We start from the raw sequence: 22,848 nt of genomic DNA, 5'->3' as shown, positions 1-22,848 counted from the left end.
CGCCCCCTCTTTTCCCCCCCCCCCCCCATTCCCCCCAGCCCCTCCTCAGCCTAGCCTCAGCAGCCTCTTTTCCATTCTCCCCACTTGCTCATCCCCTCCTACCAGGGCCTCCCACTCCCCCCGCCTTCCTTCTTACCTGCCTCCTCAGATAGGTCTTCTCCGCTCACCCTGTGCCCAGTTCCTCCCAGCCCCCCAGCTAGTCTGTCTCTGCCTCCTTTGTTCCTCTCAGACTTCAGCACTATGTGAGTGCTGTTTCTTAGTCACTGTGCTTTTGTTTTCTCTCCTGTCAGATGTGGATTCTGTGAGAACAGAGGCTGCGGCTGCTCTGTTCACACCCATATTACCTCTGGCCCAGGGCCTGGTGCTTACTAGGCATTCCGTAACTACTCTGTTGTAGGAATGAATGAATGCATACATGCATGAATCCACTGTCCAAAGAATGAAGGGGTAGCGGAGGACCTGGGGTCCCCAAGGGACATCAGAGGACACTGGCCTCATGGGGCACTGATGTGGAGAAGGGAAGGGAGCCCTGGGGTGTGACTCTGGGTGTTCTCCCCTCCAGGGCCCCTCCATGCAGTGGCTCCAGCATCACGGAACTCATCAACCCCAACTACATAGGGGTGGTGCCCTTCGGACACATGAAGCAGACCCTGTCCCCTGACCAGCAACCCACAGCCTGGAGTTATGACCAGCCGCTAAAGGACTCATCCCTGGGGCCTGGAAGGGGAGAGAGCCCCCCAACACCACCGACCCAGCCCCCCATATCCCCGAAGAAGTTTTCATCCTCCACAACAACCCGGGGCCCCTGCCCCAGGACGCAGGAGTCAAGGTGAGCATCCTCAAGTCCTCTCCCTTCCCTGGGTTGCCATCACCAGGAAACTTGACCCTGGAATAGAAGCTGCACGAGGCTAGGTTTGTGTGTGTCCACTTTGGTCATCGATTCATCCTCAGGGCCTAGAACACAGTAGGCACTCGAGAAATGCCCATGGAATCCCCATGCCCTACCCTACTGGTATAAATTTGAAAGACTTAAAAAAAAAAAGAGAACATTTTTTAAGATACTGCCCCAAGAAACAACTTCCAGTAAAAACTGCATTTATTGGAAGATATGTTTCTATCCCCAGTGAACCTTGAAGCAACCTCTCAAGGAACAGGTGGGGATTTCTGAGTTCCCCTTCTTTTTCAGCCACAAGGTTCCCGTTCCCATCCACAACGTGTCCATCTCTCCTCTGGAGGCCAATCAGAAGAAGCAGTAGCTATGGGGGGAGGGGGAGGGGGAATTTGAAGGATGGAAGGGCAGCCAGCCTGCTTCCAGAACTCGGCCAGGAGGAACTCGGGCCAGGCAGCCAAATCCACATCCACTTCTCACTTGTGCCGCGTAACAAGTGAGCCCATCCTTCAGCACCTCGCAGAAATGCCAGACAGAGAGCCCTACGAGTTTTCCAGTAAGCACAGGATAACCGGGAAATTAAAAGGGCAGATCCCAATGAACAGTGATTGGAGATGTACAAAATATCACGAGCACCATCTTTCCTTGGTGGCGACCTTGATAATGACTTCAGGGGGCTGCTCTGGACCACTCTTCCCCTCTGGGATCCCCTGTTCCCCAGTGGTGTTTTCTGTCATATGTGAGGAGCCAGGGAAGCGAGTGTTGTCACCTATCATCGTTCCTACTTACCACANACAGAGCCCGACGCGGGGCTCGAACCCACGAACCATGAGATCGTGACCTAAGCAAAAGTCGGACGCTTAACCGACTAAGCCACCCAGGCGCCCCTACAGTTTTGCTTCTTAAGCATTTTCTCTAAAAACAAATTGGACAGATGGCTAGAGGGAAGGAGGTTGGGACAGGACAGGATCGTAACAAGGCCCCAGGGTCCCACCCTGTCTCTCTGGGGCCCTAGTCTTCAGGGTTTGTTGATAATATTTTTGGACTCTGGTCATCCCGTAAGAACCTTGGAAGAGGTGGATACAGCCTGTTTCCTCTCCTGGGACAATGAGGACAAAAGCCACCGTTCGGTGGGTGCTGAGGTCCCTCTGCGGCAGCCCCGATCCTTTGATTAAGTGTAATGTTTTTAAGTTCCCAAAGTCAGGTACCCTTGTGCCTAACAACTTGAACACATCACACAGCCTGGAACTGGGTGGGGATGTATTCTCTTTGGTTCCACAGGTGACAGCTTCAGAACACGGACATCTGTAGGGGAGGGGCCCCCAGGGTGGCGTTTTAAGCTCACGTCACACAACCGAGGTGATTCTAGACAAGAAGCCGGCAGCTCCCACGCCTGTCAGCAGCTGTCTCCACTGCTCAGAACCCCAGTTCAGTCTGAGTGAAAGGTTGGGGGGAGGGATGTCCCCAGCACCCTCTGTTTCCTGCCACCCTAGCCCCACACCCACGTGGGGTGAACAGCCGTTTTCCCAAGACTGTCCCCATTTCAATACGAGGAACCCAGGTCCCGGGAAACTCTCGAATCCTGGCCAACCCGGGGCAGATCTCTGGGCTAAAGTCGTGTGGGTGAGGAAGGGGGGGCCTTCCCAGACCCTGCTCAGTGCTTCGCTTCTTTTGAAAGGAAGATTCTGGAATCTGACAAGTGGGGTGATTTTGCCACAGGAATGAACTCTGCCCCCTGGATTCTGGTTCACTCATTGCACAGCCGTGGCCTCCTGGGACTTGGTTCCATGTAACCTGTGGCCGGGGAAATAAGACTTTTCCAATTTCTTGTGGTTTTCCCCAGTTACCCGGCCCCCAGCAAGACTCCTCCTCCCTCAGAGTGAGAGGCGCCCCCTCAGGTGGAAGACTTCATTTGCCTCCAACTCCCTGCTCTTTTCCCAGGGAAGGAACTTCGGGAATCCCCAAAATGGGCGCACCCAGGGGCCTCTGCCCGGCCCTGGCCCTGTCCCTCCTGTCTCAGTCATTTGGGCTGCCAGGAATCAGGCTGTGGCTTTTTCTTTTCAGCTTCTTGACTCTACCAGAAATGTCCGGTCAGTGCTGCTTGTACCTTCCTGCACCCTCCTCCCTGCACTAATTCAGAGCAAAGGTCCTTGAGGATCCAGCAGGGGTGCAGAGGAGGGTGGCCTGACGTGGAGGGGCGGCTTCCCAAAGTCTTTGTTCGAGGCCCCATATTTCTGATTATGCAACTGCTTCTAGGGCCTTCCAACAAGTAATGAGCAAAAACCCCAAGCCGACAGTCAAGCCCCCTTTGGCATGTCCCTGAGGCTCGCCTCCCTCATACCCACGGCCTCTGGTCTCCTGAGCACCCGCGTGAGGGTGACATCTGGCCTTGGTGGTCCCTGGAGCCCAGGCCGATTCCCTAGAGAGTCTTTTAGCCCTGGCTGTTGAGCAGCTTTGGAACCTTGTTCCGGCGCACGTCCATCAGTGAGCGGCGTCACGGCCCAAATGCTTCAGTGGGCTCTAAGGGACCTGCTTGCTCTTCACGACAGCTTCCCCCTCTCTGCAGAAAGCACAACCCAGAACACTCCCCCCCCCCCCCCCCCCNCCCCGGCCAGGAGACTGTGCTGTTGGCCGCAAAGTAGAACGTGTTCCCGTTCCCGGTTATAATTCACTCAGCAGGAAATCACCTTGAGTTAAAGTGGCGATGGTTTGGGAAACACATCAACACGGGCAGCTGCTCCCTCCTTGCAGCTGCAGCCCGGAGTATCTGCGCTGCCCAGACAGGCCTGTCTGCTGGCCCAGGGCTGGCTCGCGTCTCTGCCGGTTCCCCTGGTTTCCAGCATGGCCACCATTTCTCCTTTCCCTCCCTCACTCCCCAGGGAGAGGGGGCTGTGTGGTTGGGAAGAAGCCTGTGCTGATTGGGAGCTTCGGTCCCCTGAGCACAGATTTTTGTCGGGTCCATGGCCCCCTCTTGTGCCGGAGGCAGCATCTCACAGCCAGGGGGCCCCTACATGTCTGTTAAATGGAACTCCTTGAGAGGGGACCCTTGGTAGCACAGATGGGTCACTCAGGGGGTCTGGTCCCCAGCAGGCTTCTGTTCAGAGCGTTAGAACAGAATATACTGGAGGCTGCAGGCTTCCTAGGAGGGGAGTTCAGGAAAGGAGGTCCCTGAGCTGCTGTGAGGGGTGGGGGCTGTGGAGGGCAGGCTTCTCTGACCTGGACTGAAGAGGTGGCTTTGATACTGATGGTGCAGTAGAAGTGAACTCCCTCTTCCCTTTGTCGTGTGAAATCTTTGGCGAAGCTCACCAGTGCTCCAGCGTGAGCAGTGGAAAGTTCTGCGGCAAGAGCTGAGCTTACCTGTAAGGTCAACAGATGAGCCACACAGTACCGTCTCCTCTCACTTTCATTTTTGTTTAATTGAAGTAAAATTCCCATAACAAAATTGACCTTTTTTTAATATATAGAAATATTCAATTTGGGAGGCGCCCAGTTGGTTAAGAGCCCAACTTCGGCTCAGGTCATGATCTTGCGGTTCATGAGTTCAAGCCCCACGCCGAGTTCTGTGCTGACAGCTCAGAGGCTGGAACCTGCTTTGGATTCTGTGTGTCTCCCTCTCTCTGCCCTTCCCCTGCTTGCACTGTATCTCTCTCTCTCGAAAATAAACATTTTTTAAAAATCTTAATGTTAAAAAAAAAGAAATATTCCATTTTTTTCCTCATCATAGTCAAAATTGAAGGAAATCTTTTATATGAAACTCCAGGAAAATCACTGCTAGATGCTTTTTTTACCCCAAATTTTTATTTAACTTCTAGTTAACATTTAGTGTAATATTGGCTGCAGGACTAGAATTTAGTGATTCATCACTTACATGTAATACCCAGTACTCAACTAAAGTGCCCTCCTTAATACCCATCACCCGTTTAGCTTATTCCATGCCCCCAAATTAACCATCTTATTATTGTTTGATTTTTATGTTTATTGCTGAGAGAGCACACACTGAGCAGGGGGAGGGGGAGAAAGCTGGAGAAAGGGAATCCCAAGCAGGCTCTTCGCTGTCAGCTCAGAGCCCAATGGGAGCTGGAACCCGCCAACCTTGAAATCATGACCTGAGCCAAGAGGCAGAAGCTGAACCGACTGAACCACTCAGGCACCCCCCAAATTATTTCAAGTGAACATTTCGGTGGCATTCAAAACAATCACCAAGTTGGGCAACCACCACCTCCATCCGGTTCCAAACATCTTGGTCACCCCAAAGGAAAACCTATCGGAATTAGGGGCGCCTGGGTGGCTCAGTCGGTTAAGCGCCCGACTTTCCTCAGGTCATGATCTCGCGGTTAGTGGGTNTCAAATGTGTTTATTGTCTGTGTGTCCTCTCTGCCACCCTCAGGCCCTGCGACACGGGCAAGAGCTCAGGGGAACCTTCCCCTCAGGAGGACCCGCAGCTGACCAAGCCTGAGATGTTTGAGAACCCGCTTTATGGGTCTGTGAGTTCTTTCCCAAAGCTGCTTCCCAGGAAAGAGCAGGAATCGCCCAAAATGGGGAGGAAGGAGCCTCCGCCCTGCCCGGACCCAGGAATCTTGTCGCCCAGCATCCTGCTCCCCAAACCCCAGGAGGCAGAGGGCACCAAGGGGACAGGCAAGCCGCCGCCCGCGCCCTTCCTCAGCCCCACGCCGCGGCTCCGCTCCTTCACCNGCCAGGCTGGGCGGGCCGGGGGCGGGGCCGGAGAGGCGTGCTCGGGGGCGCGCGTGCGCATGCGTGTGAGAAGACAGCCAGCCCCCGGTCCAGATCTCAGGATTTGAACCGGGACCTGTCTGGCCCTGGAGTCCCTGCTCCTACACTAAAAGGGCCAAATAAGGCGCTGGGGACGAGCCCTGCTGTGCCTGGCCTTCGGGAACTCAGGCTCACAAACACAAAGACCCCTGATCGTTTACATCTCGCTACCGCCATCATTAGTATTAGAGCTTACATGTTTCCCAGTACTCGGGACACTTCAGACGCACTGTCCCCTTCCTTCCTTCCTATAAAATAGATTTCTCTTTGCACAAAACTCATAGTGGTTACGAACTGTCTCTGGAGGCAGGCTGTCTTGGGTTTGAATCCCAGCTCTCCCACTTCCTAGCTCTGTGCCCTGAGCCTCAATTTACTCATCTGTAAAAAAGGGGCTATTAATGGAATCTGCCCCAGAGGTCTAGAGGGAGGATTGCATTTCATTATATATTATGACTATGTTATAATTTACATATTAACTATATATTATACATTGCATATTCCATATATGCTCCTAACAACGTGTGCATATATGTTAGAATACAATTACGTAGAACAGCAGGTTGGCTCTTTCTAGCGCTGTGTCAAAGGAAGCCTGATCTAGCCCACCGCGTGTAAGGACGTGGGCACCTCTCATGAGATCTGGCCTGGTGGAGATGTAGGCACTGACAGTCTTCTGTTCTTGTCCCACAGTAACGCCCCTGGCGAGCTGCCAGCGAGACAGCAGCCCAGAGGAACAGCGTGAAGCCACTCGGACCGTCTCTCAGGACCCCCTGTTGGCTCCTCCTACCTAGCTTCCTGTGCAGGGCTTACTATTTTTCAGGAGAGGGCCTAACTTCTGTGTGGCCGTGGAGCGCTCTGGCTGTGAAACCTGGCACCAGATGCTAAGGTTGGAAGGGAAAGCGTACTTGGGCCCCCAGCTTGATCTTGGTACTTGGGACCCCTGAGCCTTGTTCCGGCCATCATTTCAAAGAAAGGAACTAAAAGCGCTGATTTGCAGGTGGAGATATGCAATAATAATAATAATATTCATAATAATAATGGCTGCATGTATGGAGCACTCACCACATGCCAGGTACTGTGCTAAGTACTTTACAAACGTAAGTTGTGCCTTCTTCAGCTGACCAAAACCACATCCCAGACCCCCGGTTCAAAACAGTGTGTTCTGAGAGGTTTGGACAAAGCATTAAAAATTAAGGCCAGTGCCTTCCTGGAGCGAGACGGGCTTGGCCTTTAGGGAGCTGAAGAGTGAGCTGTTAATTTAGGGTACAACAAACCTGGCCTTGTCTAGATTCAGTGATGCCAACTGCTTTAGCTACAGCCCTGGGGGGCGGGAGGGTCCCGCAAAGCTGGTGCAGAGAGAAGAGATCTCAGCTCAGTGCTTCAGTCGGAAGGGGAAGGAAAGTCAGTTCCTACTCCCCGGGGGGGCGGGGGGACATCCAGCTTCAGCCCGTGCTGGAGATGGCCAGGCCCTCCTCAAGGGGGACAGCCGTCGCCAGGCCGTGGGTTGAGCCAGTCTCCCCAACATTTATCTCGCTGTGCTAATAGGGAAGTCTCTGCCAAAGTCCCCAAAGCCGGGCTCTCCTGCCTGACTGCCAGGGAGGGTGAGCCTCTCCGTTCCAGCTCTCAGAATAGTGTAGCCGTCTCTTTCCGAGCTCCATGGCTTTGGGCTCTGCTTCCTTCGTTACCGGGAGGGTAGGTTGGTGATGTCTTTTCCTGTGTTGCTTTTTGACATTCAGAATTAGTGTAGGAAACCAAATCCAGAAGCGTGAGTACAGGAGAATTGGGTACGCACCCCACATCCCTGTGTGTGTCAGTCTGTGTGACCAATAAATTGTGCCTTTCTCACTCACATCTCATCTGTGTGGCATTTTTTCCTGACACTCAGCCGCAGGCATGCTTCCAGGCTGCTGGGGCCGCAGAGCAGCAGGTAGGGGAGGAGTGGATGTTGAGGTTCATGGTGGGGAGGGGCACGCCTTACCCTGACACAGGGGACTTTGTAGAACCGGTTTGAAGTTGGGCAGAGACCAGGAGCAGCAGTAGATGTTACACGGCTTTGCGGATTCCAGACTCCGTGCTGCCGGCCAGCTTCCGCCAATGACCTTCCCCTCTACACGCACACACCACCGCCTGCTGTCCTGGAGCTGCCAGGGCCTCCTGGCTTTTGTAAGTGTCCCTGGCTGAGCTCCGGAGACTGGGAACACATGTAAACAGTCCCCAGGCTGTGGGCCTCCCCTTCCCTGCATTCAGGGAGGGCCAGTGTGGGTGCACATGGCCCCACTTCCAGGCTGCTCCGGCCCCGGCTGCTGTCCCCACCGCCTCAGGCTACTCAGCCTCTGCTCAGGTCCATAGACCCCAGGCCTCGAGCTGGAAGGAGTGGTGTTCTTGGCAGCCACGGAGCAAACCGGATGCACGGGAAAGCCGACCGCAACTGCATCTCTTCCCTGCACTCAGATGGGACCCCCTCGACCTGCAAGCTCACTTCCTGCTCCTCACGCACAAACACCCTAGTGTTTGTGTACTACTAGCCTTTGACTCAGTAGGCCAAGGGCCAAGGTGGAAGGGTGGCTGGAGACACCCAGGCATCCTTTAAGGCACCCCCCCCAGCCATCACCCCACAGCTGAGGACCTGGGTGTGATAACCCTCGGCTCCCGGGGACCCACTGGCTGCCAGCATGGGTGGACCCTCTGCCACCTGGAGCTGCCCACGGACAGGAAGAGCATAGAGCTGGAGCTCCCACCCCCACCCGGGGTGGATGTCCAGGCCCTCCCCACCATTTCTGAGGCTTCCCAGGGGAAGTGAGTTGAAGACCAGCAGTGTGGGGTGTACCTTGGACTCCCCATCATCTTTGAGCTCTAGTGGCCTGTGCAAGTGCGATGCGCCTCATGCGTTTCCCCCAAGTTCCGCCACGGGCCACCTGAGCACCAGCCGGGCTCTGACTGTCAGCTGGTGTGTAACAGAGCCCACTGCGATGTCTGGCACTGGAAACTGAAACGTAAGCCTTCACCCTTGTCCTCCCAGCCTCTCAGCCCTGCACACCCCCTCAGGGTCCCCGACCACCTTCTCCCTGGGCTCCGGCCTGCCACCACTCTTGGGGACCGCTCCAGCCAGAGTTCCCTGCCGCATCTGCTGTGCTCTCAAGCGGCGGACCCCCATTCTGCGGCAGGATGACTCGAGGACCCAGAAATTCCCACTTCTTTATCCCTCGAGTAATTGACCTGTGTTTTGTTTCAGTTAATCTTCAGCAGGCTCCCTAACCGAGAAGACAGATTGATTAATACGCTTTCTTACAAGGGTACCCCCTACCCCCAAGGTGCATTCCGTCGCCCTCTGCTATGGGAGAAGTTACTGCAGCCATTGTTTAAGAAGCAAATTTTTCCTTCCTTGCATGATTATACGAAAGCTGGTTCAAACGGCAGATTTTATGCTGATGGGAAAGTATCATAGTAATGGGTATTCTAATGGCAGTTCACACCCAGCATCGCCACCCCCGACACAGTCCTGGGGGCGCCTGCTGCGGCTCCGTGCCATCCCCCACCTCCCCCTGCAGGGAGGGGGACAGCCACACCGCTCCTCCTTGTTCCTGGGTTTCCGTTGTTTTTCCATGCCAGTTTTTTCCACCTCGATGGGAGGGAAGTTAGTGAGTCATTCAGAAAAGCTCTCTCCCACAGCTACCTTCCCTAACCCCAGCCTACAGGACCTCATCTTCGCTTGTCCTTAAAATAGCTCCTTTCTCTCTGCAAATTTCCATGGAGATCCAGCCATCTGAAGGCCTAGGAGCCTTCTGCAAGGCAACACATGGAAAGAGACCTTTATAATGCAAATGTCTGGTCTCACTCCCACAGACGCCCCCACCCACAGTCCAAGAGGGACATCTCCCACCCAAAAAGATCTCATTTTGGGAAATCTGCACTGCTCCGGAACGACACTGGCAGGTTGCTTCCTGTTCTTTGCTGATTGAGACCCTTCTCTCAGGTCAGCGCAGACCCGTCCGCGCACTGGGCTCATCTGCGAGTGCTTACCTGCTAGGTGTGCGCAGCTCGTGGCCTTCCTTCCTTCCGCCAGCCACACAGGGGTTGATGCCATGTGCTGGGCCTTGGGGGTCAGCACGCTTCTTAAAGGGGACCTCAGTGGGGAGGGGTGGCATATCCTGGGGCTGTGAGGTCAGACAGAACGGAGTTTAAATGTCTTTCATTTCCTAAAAATAAAATCTCATGCTGGGCCTTAGCTTTTCTGAACCTCAGTCTCTTGTCTCTAAAATGGGGAGAAGGACACCTTCTGCACGGTGCGGTTGTGCAGATTCGTGAGCTCAGCTCTGCTGAGACCCGGGGCCCACCCCAGGGTAGGTTTCACTGAACATTAACATTAGCCTCTCCCTCTTTCTGGGAGACCAGACAGTATGGGAGGCCTCTGGGGAGATCACCCCGGGGAAGCAGGCCGCGATCAGAGAGGTTGCTGAGTTGGGCTTCTTGAAACCGTAGGAAGGTCCTGGCAGCTGGTGGGTAAAGGCATCCAAGGTCTGGGCAAGAGAATGACTAGGCAAGCAAGGCAGGAAACCATGGGGCAGGTGGGGGGTGGGAAAGCCTTGAGAATAGGGGGCTGGCTGTGGCCATCGGGGCTAGATGGAGTCAAGGAAGGGCTAGTTGAGGCCCGGGGTCTAGTTGGATTGCTTGGGCTACGCAGAGCAGAGCTGCTCAGACCGCCTAAGCCAGCGGGAGGAAGCCACGAAGAAGTCTTTGTGCAGGCACCCAGCCACCCTCAGAGGGCAGTGCTGGCCGCCCTCCTTTCCGTCTGGGACATGGTGGCAGTCCTAGCGGCCACGTGGCCTGTTCTGAATGGCCCCATCCTATGTAAGACTCTGCTGCAGCCCTTCTGCTTCTCTCCCATTTGGCTTCTCCCTCCTTCCCTAACCAAGTAAATGAGTCACAGCCCTGCTTCATCCTGCAGACACGGGGAGCGCAGGGACCCAAGCAGACGGTGACATGCTGCTCGTGTGTTAAGGAAGGTCAAGAACAGAGTAGGGCAAGTGAGGCACCTGGGAGTAAAAGTTAAGGGGCATTCACTCAGGTGTCCACCTGAACGCGCACCCCCTGAATGTAGCGCCTCGGCGCCTGTTTTTCCTCTGCCTGGCCCCGGCTGGCGGAGCAGGGGAGGCGGGGCGGGGGAGGGGGTGGGGGTGGCGGAGGGGAAGAGNGCGGGGAGGGGGACAGTTGGCAGTGCTCCAAACTGCAGCCCCGGCAGGGGCTCTGGGGAGGAGAGGGAAGGGGTGGAGAGGCAGGCAGGAGAGGCCGTCCTTGGAATTCCGCGGAGGCATGTTATAGTGCATGGGGTGGCCACAGAGTTTTCACATCGAATTTTGAGCATATCCCCAGAAATGGGTTTATAAAACAGCTTTCGGGATGGGCAGTGGCTAAGAGCATAGACTCTGGAGCCAGAGTGCCTGAGTGTGCCCCCCGTGGGCCAGGCTCCATGCCAGGCTGGGAGGGCCCCTGCAGAAGGAGGCAATACTCCCAGCTTCGAGAAGAGGCACGTTTGCAGGCTAACGGCTAGATTACCATGCGGTGAGAGGTGTGTGGACCACAGCCCTGTGCTCTGAATTTCCTTCAGGAGTTAGCTGTGGAAACACTTTTTGACTTAGCATTTAGAAAGGCCATTACCACGGTGGTGAGGATCCTGGGCTCGGGTCAGACCGCTAGTCCCACTGCTGCCCCACCGCATGACCTTGACTGAGCACTTCACCCGGCATAGCCTCATTTCCCTGACCTGCAGAAAGAGGAGAATGATGTCCTGCACTCAGGAGTCCTTGTGACGACCCAGAGACCCAAGCGTGATGCATTACTGCGGCTACGCGGGAACCCTCCACAAACTCTGCTGTAGCTGACGTGACGTGGGCCACACCCAAGACACCCGGGAGAGGAGAGCTAGTGGCCTGTGCCACCGCTCCAGCGCCCGGTGCCAGTGAGGCTCCGTCCACACCAGCCCGCTCACCCTTTCCCCTGCCCTTCCCAATCCTCCTCGGCCCTCGATGGCCTAGACAGAGCAGACCTGACACGAACGAGTCCCCGTTTGCAGACTACCTCCTACGGAACCAACCCAACTTGAACTAAAAAAGAAGATGGCGGGGGGGGGGGTTGCGCCTGGGGGGCTCAGTCAGTTAAGCATCCGACTCTTGGTTTCAGCTCAGGTCATGATCTCCCGGTTCGTGAGTTCGAGCCCCGGATCGGGCTCTGTGCTGTCGGTGTGGAGCCTGCTTGGGATTCTGTGTCTCCCTCTCTCTCTGCCTCTCCCCTATTCATTCTGTCTCTGACTCTCTCTCAAAAATAAATAAACTTTAACAAAAATTTTTTAAAATAAAGATAAGGGCTGCTCACCATAGAGCAGTTTCTCAGCCTCGGCACTGCTGACATTTGGGGTCGAATGTTTGTTTTGGGGCCGTCCTGTGCATTGTAGGCTGTTGGGCAGCACCCTGGCCTCTGCCCACTAGATGCCAGTCACCCCACCCCCTCCCCAACGTTGCTAAATGTCCCGTGGGTGACGAGGAAGGGCGAAATCATCCCGGAAGTGACTAACTTTCATACCACACTTCCCCTGAGGCAGAGTTATTCCTTTTGAAGACGATAAGGACACGGATTCTAACACTTTAGTAACAACAGCCAAAAGCAGGAAACCCAGAAGGAGGCTCTCCCCCCAAATCTGCAGAACTGTCACCAGGCCAGTTAGGTTCCTCCTGTCTCAAGGGACAAAGCTGTGGGGGTCACCTCAGGGGATGGGGTCTGGCGCCAAGGTGTCTAGAAAGTGAGGAAGTTTCACCCTGTGAGCCCAGTGTGAGCCCTGGGGCCCCAGCCTTGAGATGCCGTCAGAGGCGGCCACCATAGGCCCCAGTCCGCTGCTTCTTGTCTCTGCTTGGCCCACAGCCCCAGCCCTCGCTCCGTATGCCCTGCATTTAACACTTCCGGGGAGCTCAATTTGGGGTCAGCTAATCTCCACCTGTCTTCTTCGCTTGGGTTCCCCAGAAACTTCTTTGTGACAAAGTAGGCAATTAAGACTGAGAAGGGAAGGAAGCCAATCAAGGCTGCTCTAGGAGCAGGCAGCCCCGTGGCCAGCTGGGGCTGATTCTGGGAGCTCCACACCTGCCTGATCCCACCCCGAGGAGAGAGCCGGGTGCCTCCACGCCAGTTCCCAGGAGCCTCGGTGAAGAGCTGCCTCTGGGGGGGTGTTGACCCCTCAGCCCGTCTGGCCTGTGCAGCGCAGACAACTCCAGGGGCAGAGAGAGGGCCCCGAGTGGGGCCCCGACGTACCTGCTCAGCCAGCCCGTGAGGTAAGCGCCACCGGGCAAGGTGCCGGAACCCAGGCAGCCCGGTGCCCGCTGAGCTCCCCTGTTTCTACTCTGTGCTTTTGGGCTGACATTCCTGGGTGCTCAGAGAGGCACGTCTGAAGAGATGCTTAGTGTACGTATGTCCCGAATAATATAATGAGAGGCTGGATATACAGACAGTGGTCAGACCATATATAGAAATAGAGCTCTGACCCACAAGCAGCCAGGAACCCAAGCCATCATCGGCCCAGGGGAGCAGCCTGCCGTCTCTTGTGACAGTCCAGCCAGCAAACCAACAGCCTCTCTAACAGCTGGCCCCAAATGGCCAGGACTTGATTAATAACAGACGGCTTCCCTAATGTTTGTCTCTGCTTCCAAGTTAGGACCCACCAGAGAGCCCAATATATTATCCCGCCACGAGTCACATAGACCCTCGCTTCTAGTTAGCCCATCTCCAGCTTCCCCGGGGCCCCAGGTTCCCATCCATGCACACCAGCAGACTCCCCATTTCCCCTAGAAGCTCTCCCACTCCTCTGCCGGCCTTCGAGGCTCTGCTACGATGCAGGGACTGTGGCTGTCCCCCTTGCTCTAGAAAACTCTGCATAGATGGCCTTGGTTTTTCTCATTTGATCTGTCTTCACTTATTTCTGCAGTAAGTCTGTCTCAAATAATTTATTCTAAAAATTTATGGGTTTTTTTTTGTTAGAGAGAGAGAGGGCATGCAAGTTGGGAAGAGAGAGAGCCTGTGCACACATGAGCAGGGGAGGGGCAGAGAGAGGGGTGGAGGGAGAGGATCCCAAGCAGGCCCCATGCTGTCAACGCGCACAGCCCAATATGGGGCTCAATCCTGTAAACCATGAGACCGTTACCTGAGCCAAAGTCAAGAGCCAGACGCTCAACCAACTGAGCCACCCAGATGCCCCTGGGGTGGAATTGTTAAACATCAGATGAAACTTTAGAGAAGTAAATATCCCCCGTCAAAGCTCTATTTTACTCGTAAGTTGGCTGTGTTACTTTGGTCAAGTTATTCCCCACCTCAGGAGGGACAGAATTTGCAGTGAGCTTAGCCACACCACCTGCCTCAAACACTAACAAACCAAAACAGTTCTCCTCCCCAGAGGAACAGAACAGGATTCTGAGAATCCGCAATTTATCATTCACAATGTCCAGCACCCTCTCCAAGATGGATTTATGTAAAAAGAATCTGCAATATGTGACCTATCTCAAAAGAAAAGATAATCAATCCTAGTCCATGTATTAGAAGTATTGAAGGGGTACCTAGGTGGCTGAGCATGGAGCCTGCTTAAGATTCTTTCTCTCTTTGGGGCGCCTGGGTGGCTCAGTTGGTTAAGCAGCCAACTTCGGCTCAGGTCATGATCTCACAGTTTGTGGGATCAAGGCCCGTGTCGGGCCCTGTGCTGACAGCTAGCTCAGAGCCTGGAGCCTGCTTCAGATTCTGTGTCTCCCTCTCTCTCTGACCCTCCTCTGCTCACGCTGTCTCTCTCTCAGAAATAAATAAAAACATTTTTTAAAAATGTTAAAAAAAGATTCTTTCTTTATCTCTCTCTCTCCCTCCCTCTGCCTCTCTCCCCCGCTCACTCTCTCCCTGAAAAAAAAAAAAAATTTAGCAAAGATGTTAAAAAGCTATGAAACTACACCCAAGGGCCTTAAGAAAAATACTCCTGAGAGGTGCCTGGGGGACTCAGTCGGTCAAGCATCTGACTTTGGCTCAGGTCACGATCTCCCTATTCCCGAGTTCAAGCCCCATGTCGGCTCTGTGCTGACAGCTCAAAGCCTGGAGCCTGCTTCAGATTCTGTGTCTCCTCTCACTGCCCCTTCCCCACTCGTGCGTGCTCTCTCTCTCAAAAATAGACATTAAAAAATAATAAACAAATAAATAAAGTTTCAGCAGGAAATTAGGCATTAAAAAAAAAGTCAACCCGGAACTCTACGTCTTGTGAGAAGATCCTTCAAGAATTAAGGTGAAATAAGAGCACCCGGGTAGATCAGTCAGTTAAGTGTCTGACTCTTGGTTTCAGTTCAGGTCATGATCTCACAGTTTCATGGGTTCAAGCCCCACGTTAGGCTCTGTGCTGGCTGTGCAGAGCCTGCTTGGGATTCTCTGTCTCCCTCTCTCTCTCTGCCCCTCCCCTGATCATGCTGTCTCTGTCTCTGAAAATAAATAAACTTTTAAAAAAAGAATTAAGGTGAAATAAAGACATTTTCAGATAACAGAAAACTTTGCTCTCAGATCTACCACCAAAAAAAGCCTCAAAGAATTTCTTCAGGCTGATGGGTTATAATAATAGGTAGAAACTCAGATCTCCAAGAAGGAATGAAAAGCCCCGGAAGTGATAAATAATGTGGATAAATAGAAGAGACCCTTCTTCTCTTTTAATTTCTTTAAAATATGACTGTATGGCACAATAATTACAAGGATTTGGTTGTAATGGTTGTAATGAGTGTAGAGGACGTACTTATGACGACGTGTCATAAAGAAGAGAAGAGGGTGGGCAATGAAGCCATATGCTTGCAAATTTTAGACATTGTACTTGACATGGGACAATATTAATTCTAAGTAGACCGTGAAGGGCTAACGATATGTATTTGCAGGTCTAGAGTCACCACCAAAGAAGGGGGTTCTTGGGGAAATTTTTCCAGGGCTCTCTGCTCCCATCTCTGTATTCCTTCCATACATCTGGCCTTCTGACCCTTTTCTGTCCCATGCTGAATGCTGTCCTGATTTCTTTGTTCTACAAAATAGCACTGATGAGGGGCACCTGGGTGGCTTAGTCGGTTAAGCGTCCGACTTTCACTTAGGTCACGATCTCGCGGTTCATGGGTTCGAGCCCCGCGTCGGGCTCTGTGCTGACTGCCAGCTCAGAGCCTGGAGCCTGTTTCAGTCTGTGACTCCCTCTCTCTCTGACCCTCCCCTGCTCACGCTGTCTCTCTCTCTCTCTCTCTCTCTCTCTCCTAGAAATAAATAAAACATTAAAAAAATAGTTTTCAAAATAGCACTGATGAAAGCCCACGTGTAAGACAGACTTCAGTGAAAATGTAGGGCAATGGATGATTGTTCCATCACAGAACATTCTGGCCAACCACTTACAAATAACTATTAGACGTGTTTGTTCTTTTTATTTTTAAGTTCATTTATTTATTTTGAGAGAGAGAGAAAGAGAACGAGGAAGGGCAGAGAGAGGGAGAAAGGGAATCCTAAGCAGCCTCCACTCTGTCAGCATGGAGCCTGATGCAGGGCTCGATCCCACGAACCATGAGATCATGACCTGAGCCGAAATCAAGAGTTGGACACTTAACCAACTGAGCCACCCAGGCGGCCCTAGACATGTTTGTTCTTAAAAGTCTTCAGTTACCTGGCTACCATCAATTTTTCCCTGATCTACTTTCTCTGGGACCCCCTGTCCACCACACTCGACCTCCACCATCTTCTCACTTTGTGCTCTTGGGCAACGTGGTTCTGCCTCTCGTGCGAAGCCCTGTCCATGCATTGGGGGTCAGCACCTCATAATAGCTATGAGCCTCCCAGATGTTCTGCTACAAAAATGTAATTTTCTCTCTAAAAAATGCCAGTACTAGCTTTTAAACCCATTTTCCCTCCTTCCTGTGTAGAGATCACACCGTTGCGCTGTCTCCTGGCTCCCTTCTTTAGTAAACTGAGCAGATGAGCTCCAACGCAAACCTGCGTCATCTGCTCGGCCAGGTCCGGAGCCAAACAAGTGCCTTAGAAGCATCAAAGCCCACCCTGAATGGCTATTGTTACAGAAGTATACCCTCTGGGATCCCACTCCCCATCTGGCTTATTTGCTCATCCAAAATATAAATTTACAAAGCACCGCCTACAGGTTGGGCACCCAGTGCTTGTCATGATGTTACATATACGACTCTCCCTAAGTAGGGTTTTTCAGAAGGCTCCTTAGAAGATAAAAATAAATTCTAGTATCTGCTATTTCTCTGTACCGTCTCCTTGTTACTGACAAACACAGGGCCACCTGAACGCCAGCTTAAAACGCCCAAGTCTAACTGTAAAAACTTTGTGCCAGCCATCTACTGCCACGTAACAAACCGCCCCAAAACCCAGTGGCTTTAAACAACAACACTCATTTTGCGCACAAATCTGCAGTTTGGGCAGGGCTTGTTGAGGCAGCTGGTCTCAGCTCCCATCACCGTTACTGGGTGAGCTTGAAGGCCGGGGGTTGGAACCGTTGAAGGCTCAATCGTCCACACGCCTGGTGGTTGATGCTGACTGTCAGCTCGGACCTCAGGGGTGTGGGGACACCTATGGCCCAGGCTCTGAAGTTCCAAAGAATCTCTGTGCTGTGTTCCATTTGGAGTGAGCCCACATTCCAGGAGAGAACTAGATGCCACCTTCTGATGGGGGAAGAACTCACATACATGTTTTTTTGTTTGTTTTTATTTAAAAAAATTTGTTAACCCTTATTTATTTTTGAGAGAGAGAGAGAGAGAAAGAGAGATAAAGTGCAAGCAGAGGAGGAACAGAGAGAGAGGGAGACACAGAATCTGAAGCAGGCTCCAGGCTCCAAGCTGTCAGCACAGAGCCTGACACAGAGCTCGAACCCACAAACTGTGAGATCGTGACCTGAGCTGAAGCCCAATGCTCAACTGACTGAGCCACCCAGATGTCCCTTGTTTTTGTTTTGAGAGAGAGAGTGTATAAGCAGTAGAGGGAGAGAATCTTTATTTATTTTGCAAGAGAGAGAGAGAACACGACTGGGGTAGGGGCAGAGAAAGAGGGAGAGAGAACATCAAGCAGGCTCTGCTCCATCAGCACAGAGCCCAGTGTGGGGCTGGACCCCACGAACCGTGAGATCATGACCTGAGCTGAGATCAAGAGTTGGACGCTTAACCAACTGAGCCCCCCACATGACATGTTTAAAACCCCACAGCCTTGAAGAGAAATGTTGCTCATCACTGGGCTGCATAGTCCACAGGAAGCTTCTTACATCCTCCTTGCCTGTTCTCCCCATAGATCAGGGCATCCCGCGGCTTCTCTCCTCCCTTCCCCTCCTCCCACCCGGATTGACGCCCAGTCCTCCTCACTCTGCTCTCTCAGTTCTGACTCCTGCAATTCCTCTTACACCAAGTTACGCTTAGACGCTCATGTTTTCTCTTTCGCCGTGATCCATCTCTGTCAATTTCCTCAATGGAAGCAACAAACTCTTCCCTCCTCGGGAAGGGGGGAGGACTTAGCTTAGGTTGTCACCCTTTACTAGTTTTCATGCTGACCCTCGAACAGTACAGCTTTGAACTCTACGTGGATTTTATTTTTCTACAGTATATACTGCAAATGTATTTCGTCCTATGATTTTTAACATCATTTTCTCTCCCTCAGCTTACGTTATTGTGAGAAGACAGCAGGTAAGACATTTACAAAATAGGTGTTAATCGGTTGTTTATGTTATCGGTAAGGCTATTCATAGTTGAGTTTTAAGAGAGCCAAAAGTTAATCCGTGGATTTTTGACTGCATGAGGGGGTTTCATGCCGTCAACTTCTGCTTTCATTATTCAAGGTCAGCTGTATATATTTGTGTGTGTGTGTGTGTGTATGTCTGTGTGTGCGCGCGTGAAAATGAATCCAAGAGTTCACACAGGAATTGTATTTGCAGTTAAGCCAGTAATTTGGATAGGCTAGACCTCTTTGTAAGCACAGAGCCGTGTATGTAAACAGATGCACCTGAATGTATAGGGAAATGGACACGCTCAAGGGATTCCTTCATGAAGACCCATTTACAGAGGCCCCAGCAGAGAGGAGAGAACTAGCAAAGGATATTGAGGCACCCAGGGACCAGCCACAGCAAGAAGACACTACCTCCCTTAGATCACTTGTTATCCAAGGCAGTGAGAGTTAGAGTCAGAAAGAGGGGTCCCTGCTAGAAGCTATGGCCATACAAGTAACCAGGAACAGCATAGAAGGGCGTGGCTTAAAGGCACCTCTCCCTCCCTTTTCTCCTTTTTTTAAATTTTTTTAATATATATATATTTTTTTATTTCTAGGAGAGAGAGAGAGAGACAGCGTGAGCAGGGGAGGGTCAGAGAGAGAGGGAGACACAGACTGAAACAGGCTCCAGGCTCTGAGCTGGCAGTCAGCACAGAGCCCGACGCGGGGCTCGAACCCACGAACCGCGAGATCACGACCTAAGCGAAAGTCGGACGCTTAACTGACTAAGCCACCCAGGCGCCCCTCTCTTTTTTTAAAGTTTTGTTTATTTATTTTGAGAGAGCATGCACACTCAAGAGAGAGAGAGCAGGAGAGAGAAAGAGTGAGAGAATCCCAAGCAGGCTCCACGCCATCAGCGCAAAGCTTGATGCAGGGCTTGATCTCGGGAACCACACGGTCATGACCTGAGCTGAAATCAACAGATGCTTAACTGACTAAGCCACCCAGGTGTCCCTCTTCTCTTTTATCCCACACTGGTTCTTCCATTGCCCAAACTGAGCAGAAGCCAGAGGGCAAGGGAACTCGGGTGGCGACAGTGTCAATAGGCGTCAGCCTCAGATAGGGCGCACACCAAGAAGGGCAGAGAATGGAGGAGGTGAGTGCGCCCCCGCGGCAAAATCGGCAGCAAAATCAGTTACAGAAACGGGTAAGATCATCTTTTGCCANCGTTTAAACAATGAAGAAACATAGTGACAGTAATTGGCATGACAGCCGCTCTTAATTACATGAGCTAATGGAGTGGGATTCCTGGCATGACTGACTCCAAAGTAATTTATATTTGGCTTGGAAAGCAGAATGGTTTTTATAACAGATTTTTCTAATTATGTTTTGCTTATGTTCATACGAGGATTTGATTCCTCAAGTAAATACCACCTGATCACAAAGCAGGCTGGCTCAAAAGCACGCTGAGCCCCAGGTGGAAGACAGGCTGGGGTTTCACAGTTTGCTTGAAACGCCGCAAAAGTAAAGGGCAGGTTTTGCTTTGCTTTCCCGGGAGCTGCTCTCTCCAGCCGGTGTGCAGAAGCATGAAGGGCAGCTACTGTGTCTCCTGCTTCTTATGGATCCCCCCAAAATAATAACACTCAAGCTTTGCTGTGGGTGAGGATCGCCTGCCTGACCTGCAAGAATGCATGTTTCCCGGTCCACCAGAGCGCAAGGTTCCCTTGGTCTGGATGGAGCCTAGGAATCTGAATTTCAATGGGGAACCACTGTTCAAAGGGCTGCACATATTTATGCACGAAGGAAGCAAAGTGGTGTAATAAAGGTGGGTGGCATGGTTTGGGGTCAGAGCTGGGTTCAAATCCCAACTTTGCCATTGATTAGTTGAGGCCAGTTTCCTTCTCCCTCATTTGCGAGAAGGGTAATGAATATACATGAGTCAATATACATACACATAAATGTACATATGCTTGGAAGTGATAAACGAAAAGTGAAAGTCATGATTAATACATCGTGGTGCTCCCTGTTTGTACCCAGAAGCTTCCTTATTGAGCCTTTCTCAAGACAATTGGGTTCTAGGAGTCCTACCTTACAAGACCCAGGAGGACGGCACCCATAAGGTGTGCCCGGTCTGATGCCCAGCGCTGTGTCCTTGCACTCAATGGGCATCATTGAGATAGCATATTTCATCATTTCAGAGTTGTCGAGGCTCACTCTTCCCTTGTTTCACTCAGGAAATTATTATTCATCCTGCAGCAGATGGACAACAGGTTTTTACCCATTCTCTCTTGCCTTTGGCATTATACCATCCAACAATATGGTGTTAACAAAAAATATTAAAACTAGCCATCTTAGATTTTTGGTTCTGGTTCATAATGTAACATAATGAAAGGGAAAATCTTTCTCACAGTCCCAGTGGTGCAGAAACATTTAGAAGTGATTCTAAATATAGATTCCCAGATGACAGAGGGGTTGTTTTATGTCATTCTGTGATTTCTTTTTCACAGCATGTTCTATGTGCTGGCATAAAAGATTTTAATGAAGTCAGAATGCTAAATTTAAGTGAACCTTTGCTCTCGTTCATTGCAAAATACAGCTCGTTGCCATTTAATTGGCTGTGCATCTTGGCATCAGACCCGTAAGCGCCAAAACAAAGTCAGACCTCACAATGCAACCATCTTGATTGTGCCTGGATTCTAACTACCGCTGTGGGTCTTTCCTAATCTTTTATGTAACTGACCTTTAGCAAACACATGCAAAAAGAGTTTCCAATTGTTTCTCTTCAATCACCCTAATGGGACATGAGTATGTGATAATATATGACTTGAGGAATAGTTTACATAATCTAATTACTAATCCTTGATGATATTTGATAAGCTCCAAGTTATTTTTGGCCAATAAATAGCCTATGAATACCACTTACTACAGGGAATACATTTATACGGTAAGCTGTTCCAACCAAGCTGTTCGAAACGTTTACTTATAATTTAGGTACAACATCTACAGTAACCTGTTAGTGACTATAAGATCTGAAGTAGCTCCACCAGAACTATTCTTCTCACACTTAGGGGTGCATAAAAAAATCACTTGAGGAACCTGCTTCAAAATGCAGATTCTAGGGCCACCCATGGAGAATCTGATTCTGTAGGGCCATGGCCAGGTGAAACCAGGAACATGCATTCTAATCAACTTCCCCGGTGATGCCGATGTAGCTGGGTGGCTGATGTTGCTAGTCCATTTTTCCTGGAGGACCTGTCCCTTCCCTCCCCCGTGGGCAGATTCTTAAACCTGGCATCCTGTGAACACTGGGCTGGAGGCAGGTGTGTGTCTAGGATTAAGGAACATTCTTTGACTCTTGAACTTCTCCTGGTCTGACCACAGGGTCAATTTATGAACCTCCAGTGGGCTGCCCATCTCAAGGATTGCTCAGAGAGGTTCTAATACTAGGTGCCTTTAAGGCCAAATAAAAATACACCACCATATGCGTTCTTTGCTTGCTCCTCACAACTCAGTAGGGTGAGTCTTCTCCATATTTTATAGAGAAGGAAACTGAGGTTCAGGGAGGTCGGAGCACTTGGCAAAGCTCACAGAAGAAAGGTGGAGAAACAAGTCTCGGAACTGTGTCTTCAGTCTTCAAGTGCATGCTTTCCAACTCCTTGTCGAGAGTTCGGTTGTATCGCTAGGGTATGCGGGGGTGGGTTAAGCATTTTACATAAGAAATAAACTAATTACCTCTCGGAATTAATTTTCTATGCAAGAGGAGATTATTCTGCATTCACAGAAGAGCAGCTACACAGGAAATGATTAAAATTCTAAGAAAACTTTCCTTCAGTCTCTACCTTCAGACCTTTGACAATGCTTCCATCTTTTGGTTAGGAGTGAAAAGAGAAAAGCAGGTGGAGTCCTGGTTGCCTCCATTTTCAAACCCTCTACCAACGGCCTGACGTACCCTGGCTTGGCTCCCTTGGGCCAGGTCAAGTTGCCCCTGGAATTGCTTCCCTGGGGAGGGGGGAGGGGGGCAGAAGAATAATCCTCACAAACCTACCTCTAGAATTTCCTTTTGGCTTTTGCAGTTTGGATGATTCTCTAGTTTTAACGGTCTGCTCAGACTGCCATGACTAAACACCATACCGTTCAGTTTCCGGTGAGAGCCCACTTCCTGGTCCCCAGACGGCAGTTTTCTTGATATCTGCGCATGCGTGGCAGAGAGAGTGTAAGAGATCTCTCTCCCCTTCCTCTTTTCATAGGGCCAACAGTCTTATTGGATTAGGGCCCCATACTTATAACCTCATTTAACTTTGTCTCCTGAAAGCCCTGTGTCCAATTATAGTCACACTAGGCGGTTAGGGATTCAACACATGAATTTTGAGGACGACACAATTCAGCTGATAGGAGATGGAGTCAGTAATTTTCCAGGAAAGCAACTTTGGGAAGATGCAAGTGAGAAGCTTTTCCTAACT

At 51.4% G+C, this 22,848-nt stretch overlaps 1 protein-coding gene and 1 long non-coding RNA gene across 2 annotated transcripts in view; one reads left to right on the top strand and one right to left on the bottom strand.

Moving 5' to 3' along the window:
* INPP5D (inositol polyphosphate-5-phosphatase D) overlaps positions 1-8,874 on the top strand; it is a 121,089-nt gene extending 112,215 nt beyond the window's left edge. The window contains exons 25-29 of the mRNA XM_077758496.1: positions 563-829; positions 5,277-5,646; positions 7,726-7,822; positions 8,278-8,455; positions 8,679-8,874. Coding sequence (XP_077614622.1) covers positions 563-829; positions 5,277-5,646; positions 7,726-7,822; positions 8,278-8,455; positions 8,679-8,874 — 1,108 coding nt within the window. The remainder of the gene's footprint in view (positions 1-562; positions 830-5,276; positions 5,647-7,725; positions 7,823-8,277; positions 8,456-8,678) is intronic.
* A 187-nt stretch (positions 8,875-9,061) lies between these two features.
* On the bottom strand, positions 9,062-22,526 carry LOC144227311 (uncharacterized). Its single transcript, XR_013333909.1, has 4 exons — positions 22,434-22,526; positions 20,477-20,638; positions 9,680-9,813; positions 9,062-9,278 (listed from the first exon to the last, which is right to left on the bottom strand). It is a non-coding gene; the product is annotated as an uncharacterized LOC144227311 (long non-coding RNA).
* Between the last annotated feature and the right edge of the window lie 322 nt (positions 22,527-22,848).

Source organism: Crocuta crocuta, unplaced genomic scaffold (assembly GCF_008692635.1).
Source record: "Crocuta crocuta isolate KB4526 unplaced genomic scaffold, BGI_CrCroc_1.0 scaffold290, whole genome shotgun sequence".
In the NCBI taxonomy this organism is placed as follows: Eukaryota; Metazoa; Chordata; class Mammalia; order Carnivora; family Hyaenidae; genus Crocuta; species Crocuta crocuta.
Note: the sequence above shows the minus strand (reverse complement) of the source record. Positions and strands in the feature narration are given on the sequence as shown.